Raw genomic sequence first — 6,102 nt, 5'->3', positions numbered from 1 at the left:
CAGTCTGTCTGACAAGGCTCCCATTATGTCTCCTGTCAGCACGCAGTTACACTAAAAAGGATCACACATATGGAGAAACTGATTCAGGGCTAGCACCACCTCTGTCCTTACAATAATAGAGAGTCATTTGTTTATCTAGATGGGACATCAGAGGAAAAGTCCCCGGCGGAGTCAGAGTGTTGAACTTCGAAAAGAAGCGGCGCCGCTTCCCTGCTGAACCGTCCGCGAGGAGAGATACTGTCAGCGTCAGGTATTACCGGCATTCTGGAAGGAGGGGAGAAAGACTCATCTCTTCTCCCTCTATCTTTCTCTCGTCTCTACCCCAGCGTGGAGGGAAATACTTGTCAGGGCGCCTCTGAACCACAAGATTGAAAGCGACCCGATGACAAACCTGACGATTAATTGCCCAACTTCATCCCTTTTGACACGAGCACATCCTTTTCTGAGTGAGTGAGTGTGTGTGTGGGGGGTGGCAATGAGCTTGTTTTTGACTTATGTTCCTCACCCCCCAGTATTTTAAGACAGTCGATAACAGTGTAATTACTTTGTTTAAACTGCAAGGTCTTGCAAAGGGCTGGAAGTAAATGAAGTGAATTTGACCAAACAAAAGGCAACATCCATAACCACAGCATCAGAATGTGTCAAATCTATGGTGGGAGCTCATTGAATTTTTATGTCACATAACAATGTTCACAAACTGTACAGTTGAAGACTGCATTTACAGTTGCACTGTACCACAAGCATTTTCATGATACTTTGTTGGCCATTCCCAGTCTATAGAACATTTATTTCAGTGCCATAGGAACATGATGTGATATTGTAACAGACAAAATACCTTAAGAATACATATTATTCATATTCTACAAACACATTTAATCCGATTTTTTTTTTAAATCCAAAGGGCAATAATAACTACTTTGTGGTTTTTTCTTATGCATTAAATGGGGAAATGTTGGGAACATCCTAGAAGAGTCTAGACTCAACGTAGTGTCATCACTAGCAGTCCAAATGCAATCCAACACCTCAAATATATAAATAACAATAGAGCTTTACAAACCTGATAAAAGGTGGCAGAAAGTCTGTTCCAAGCGTTCTTTCTGATCATTTGCATAACTATCAAATCACAGTCTTTGTTTTGGTGGCTTCCGCTTCAATTAGTAGTCCCCTCCGTCGTATCTAAATGGATGAGAAACCCTGTCGGGATAGCTGTTGGACGCGTAGTTGCCGTAACGGTAAGTGTCAAAGTTCTCAGCCCTCTCGATTTTAGCTGGCAGGGTTTCCGGCTGGTACGACAGCGCAGACTTGATGACCCCAGAATCTTCAGGAATCTTGAGATCGGAGTAAGAGGTGGGCGAGGTGTCCTCGAGCAGGGAGCTGCAGCTGGGCAGGCCCTTGACGTCGTAGATGTTGTCGCCGTACTTTACCACGGAGGACTTGGGGCAGGGCTGGTAGGACACTTTGGTGGTGGTGGTGATGATGGTCTGCAGGGCAGCGGGCGTGGCTGGCGCTGGGCCAGGGTACCTGCACGGGTACTCACTGTTGTAGTAGTGGTGGTTGGTGTTGCCAGGAAACTGTCCGTACTCGCCCCGCTCGCTGTACGTCCCCTTGCCCAAGATCTGTTTCCAGCCGTGGTGCTTGCTGGTCGTGTCGTAGTTGTTGCGGTCGTGGCCCGAAAGGACCCCGGTGGTGTGGGGTGTGGCCGTGCTGGTACCCAGACCCGAGCTCACCTTGCTGGGCTCAGGGGCCTCCGCCTGGGGGCTACTGGGGTCCTTATAGAGGGCTGTGTAGGAGCCCGAGCCTAAATAGCTCGGCACAGCAAAGTCGTAGCCACACGGAGGCCGGGGCATGTACAGACGGTGGTTGGCCTGCTTCTGGAGTGTGGATGGGGCCTCACCCATGTTGGTGTGGGCATCATAGGCAAACTTGTAGGGCTCAGGGTTTTGGAAGGGAGGGTAGTGCTGGGTCTGGATGGGGAAGTTGGACTCAGCGATGATGCTAAAGCGGTCTGGGCCCTCCATGCAGGACAGCTGGTGCAGGTTGGGGAAAGGAGTGCCCAGGTCGTGGTATCTCCCGGTCTGAAGAATATTTAGTACATATTAGTGATTGGCTAGGCAAAGACAGTCCACTGCATCTACCAATTTAATAAAAATGGCATGTGGGTAGTTTGTGAGTTATTTACTTTTCAGTCACATTGTATGTGCAAAGAAGGGCTTTTACGGTATTCGAAGTACAGGTTACAAAGTGCTTACTGTTTCTGCAGGTAAATATTCAAAGTACACTTGAACAAAAATATAAACACAACATGTAAAGTGTTGGTCCCATGTTTCATGAGCTGAAACAAAAGATCCCAGAAATGTTCCATACCCTCAAAAAGCTTTTTTCTCTCAAATGTTGTGCACAAATTTGTTTAAATCCCGGTTGGGGAGCATTTCTCCTTTGCCAAAATAATCCATCCACCTGACAGGTGTGGCAAATCAAGAAGCTGATTAAACAGCATGATCATTACACAGGTATACCTTGTGCTGGGGACAATAAAAGGCCACTAAAATGTGCAGTTTTGTCACACAACACAATGCCACAGATGTCTAAAGTTGAGGGAGCGTGCAATTGGCATGCTGACTGCAGGAATGTCCACCAGAGCCGTTGCCAGATAATTTAATGTTCAATTCTCTACCATAAGCCACATCCAATGTTGTTTTAGAGAATTTGACAGTACGTCTAACCGGCCTCATAACCGCAGACCATGTGTATGTTTTGCAGCGGTTTGCTGATGCCAACATTGTTACCAGAGTGCCCCATGTGGGGTAATGTTATGGCCATGCATAAGCTACAGACAAAGAACACAATTTCATTTTAGAGATGGCAATTTGAATGCACAAAAATAGTATGAAGAGATTCTGAGGCCCACTGTGAGGCCCGTTTTTTTAAAGATATCTGTGACCAACAGATGCATATCTGTATTCCCAGTCATGAAATCCATAGATTAGGGCCTAAGGAATTTATTTAAATTGACTGATTTCCTCATATGAACTGTTGCATGTTGCGTTTGTATTTTTGTTCAGTATAGATATGACTATTGAGGACAAAGTTTCTTACATCTGTCTCCATCAACCTCCTCTTCTGGGAGAAGTGTGGAGAGGACATCCTCCTCTTCACTGCACTCCTCCGGACCTCCGTCTCAGACTTACTCTCTGGTCTGGGGTGGTCATGGACCCCCTTCGCCTGCAATCACATCAATACATACTAGGATGTTACTTTCTTGAAATTAGAAACATCTTTGGTCACATTTAGGATTACTCTTAACTAAATAAATTGTAATATTTGTGAGGGAATGTTTTGCACAGAAGCTCATAACTAAAAATGGTTTGTTTATTGTTTTTTTTACTTTAATTAACTCATATCGTTACATTTCACTAATAAAACAACAAATCCATGAAGCCATGTAAATTATCATTTATTGCCTAATATCGCAAAATAGAAATACTAAAAACGTACAGTACTTGTAGGTCTGCTTATAAACGGCTAATAAACATACATTGATAAGTAAATGCATGTATAAGATCTGCTGTACTGTACAATACATTACAGTACTGTACATTAATTATTGTATGATGTATTGTATTAACAATTGATATACAATGATTATCAAACAGTTTATTAATGGTGACAGACTATTAAACAATGCTTAAAAAACGGTTAATAGAGAGACCTGCAAACTTGTTACCTCTCAATTCAGAATATGAGCCCACAAACCTGGAAGAATATAGCTTTTCCATCTATTCTCCAGAAGTTGGTGACGGGATAGCCACTGTGTCCTCTGCATGGCATCAGCTCCAGGGCAGAGTTACAGCTGGGGCACAGCTTCTCTGGAGAACAACCACCAATACACACAACCACACAGTTTTAAACAAAGCCATGTTGGCTAATAGTATAGAAGTGATTTTTGTATTCAAGAATTGTAAGTTTATTTATGAAATATTATACTGTTATGGATGTGAGGAGAAGAATAGTCTATGTGGAGGGTGGTTGAAAGTGAATACTGATGAATACATTTTTTACAATTAAAAAAATACATATTTACTATGAGGGGTATTATTTTTAATTAGACCGTTTTTCAGTCAGACCAACAATATCTGAAGTTGTTTAATAAGTAGGTGTTCTGTATGTAAAGCGTTATTGAGTTTATTTTATTGAAGCACCAAGTGTCACATTTCTATAGTGTATCAAGGTCATGACGATGTGAATGAATGAGTCAGATGTCAAGTGTTACCAGGTGTTAAGTTTAATAGTTTAATCTCTTTACAGAGTGAGTGGAATTATAGGCTATTCTCAAAAACAGCCTACCATATGACAGGCCCAATTAGTAGGCTATCATTATGAATAATTTAACTGAGCTCATTAAGCTTTGAGAAAAATTAGTGTTTATTTAGACAATAGGAAATTATTTGATTCAACATAAACAAGTGTTTTAATGTCTTCCTCGTTTTTCCGAGGAGACGGGTCGCCAGGTGTATACCATATGCATGACAGCTGTGCATAATGCATTTACTCACTTTGTTGTTTTTGTCGTGCTTTGTCGCAGATAGCCGGTCGGAGCTGGAGTTTGCTTCCGTCAGCCAGCGTGCAATTTCGGCCACAGACTACCACGCCGAGGCAGGACTTCTTGAGAATCTGACAGTTGTGGTTGTTGGTGTTTCGCATGGCCCATCCGCTCAGGTGCCGCTGTGCGTTCTTATCCTCGCCGGTGTAGATGTAACGAACATACCCATCCGTCCACTCCTGGAAAGCGTCATACTGCTTTGTGTCCTGTCAGAATTAGGGAAAAATATAGATTTTGATAGATTCATTATTTTCAAGTGCTTTTTATTAAAAAGGATATTACGGTTAAAACAAAAAACGACAGGCCAATTAATAGAATATTCCTGTAAATATTGTTAATTGTGACGAAAACCAAAGATATGGACAAACTGCAAATGAATATATGTTATTTGATATCTGAGCTATGAAAGCATAGGCTATAAGGCAAATCATGACAACATGCGTGTCAACTAATGTATCATTAACTCTGCATATCTTTACAAATGAAAACTGATTTATTCGATTCAACCGTGAAATACTTTTACTTTATAGGCTACCAAATGCTATAGAATGTTATTTTAAATAGCTGTCACTGAATATATTTTAAATGATAGCGCCAACTGGCGTATGCAAAACGTCGACATTAGCCTACCTGAGGCAGCTTTGGGTCGTTGATATCCCACGTTAACTTCATACCAAAGGAAGAAACACAGTCGGGGTCTTCAAACTGATCCGATGACTTTGACATCTTAGAATCTCACAATTTTACGGTTTTGAATTTGACTCATAGCAGGACCCACCAATACAGGTACCGTCCCGTAGCCGCGAACCTTACGAAATCACTTCCTTTGTCAAAAATAAAGCATATGACAGACAACGCTAAAAATGAAAAAGAATTAGAGAATATATGTCCAGAAGTACATGATCTTTATCCGATTTCCTCTGTCTTTTCTCGGTGTTAATCCAAAATTCCCTTGTGTCCTGGAGAGTGTGTCACGAGATGCCACCGGAATAGCAAAGTGAATGACTGTAGGTAAGGGCTGTCTCGTCTATGTAAAGGAGGAGGCAGGACTAGGAAATATGTCTAGTCTCAGCTCTGTTGAGGCTGAGCGCTGTGCACTTTCAGTTCACCTGATCCGTGGCACTGACCTCCACTTACTGCATGTCCGTTTCCCCGAACGTTTCTTTCTAGCACTGTGTATGCATGAAACATCAAAAATATTAGGCTATTATGCTGTGTCTCTATGTTGAACTTGAATACACACAGACGTCATGAAATTACCCAAGGCCGCCCACAAACGATGGGAATTGGCCTGGGCTGTTTATGTGGGTCTATATTATTATTTTTTCGATGATGCTTGCAGTTATGACAGATATATTATCTGTTGTAAATTTCAAACCTGTTGGTTAGGATTAACGAGTCCTCTAAACTCACAAATAAGCAAAAATATATGTGAATAATCTGAATGTGAAATAGCAACATTCAACGGTTACACAAGTAGCCTACATTGACAGGTGTCAACA

The 6,102-nt window shown here is 42.0% G+C and overlaps 1 protein-coding gene across 1 annotated transcript; it reads right to left on the bottom strand.

Moving 5' to 3' along the window:
• Window positions 1-759: 759 nt before the first annotated feature.
• gcm2 (glial cells missing transcription factor 2) lies at window positions 760-5,849 on the bottom strand. The gene is made up of 5 exons (XM_021562632.2): window positions 5,231-5,849; window positions 4,554-4,806; window positions 3,754-3,866; window positions 3,097-3,222; window positions 760-2,075 (listed from the first exon to the last, which is right to left on the bottom strand). The coding sequence occupies exons 1-5, from the start codon at window positions 5,324-5,326 to the stop codon at window positions 1,155-1,157; spliced, it is 1,509 nt and encodes a 502-aa protein (XP_021418307.2). The 5' UTR covers window positions 5,327-5,849; the 3' UTR covers window positions 760-1,154.
• Window positions 5,850-6,102: the final 253 nt, after the last annotated feature.

Source organism: Oncorhynchus mykiss, chromosome 15 (genome assembly GCF_013265735.2).
Source record: "Oncorhynchus mykiss isolate Arlee chromosome 15, USDA_OmykA_1.1, whole genome shotgun sequence".
Taxonomy (NCBI): Eukaryota; Metazoa; Chordata; class Actinopteri; order Salmoniformes; family Salmonidae; genus Oncorhynchus; species Oncorhynchus mykiss.
This window is presented reverse-complemented; position numbering and strand designations above follow the sequence as displayed.

Excerpts from the sequence above, each read along its gene's own strand:
- gcm2 (XM_021562632.2), bottom strand. The coding sequence starts at position 5,326 with ATGTCAAAGTCATCGGATCAGTTTGAAGACCCCGACTGTGTTTCTTCC. Across the intron at positions 3,867-4,553 it reads AGCACGACAAAAACAACAAA|AGAAGCTGTGCCCCAGCTGT; the intron begins GTGAGTAAATGC and ends GTTGTTCTCCAG. Across the intron at positions 3,223-3,753 it reads GAAAAGCTATATTCTTCCAG|GCGAAGGGGGTCCATGACCA; the intron begins GTTTGTGGGCTC and ends ATGTGATTGCAG.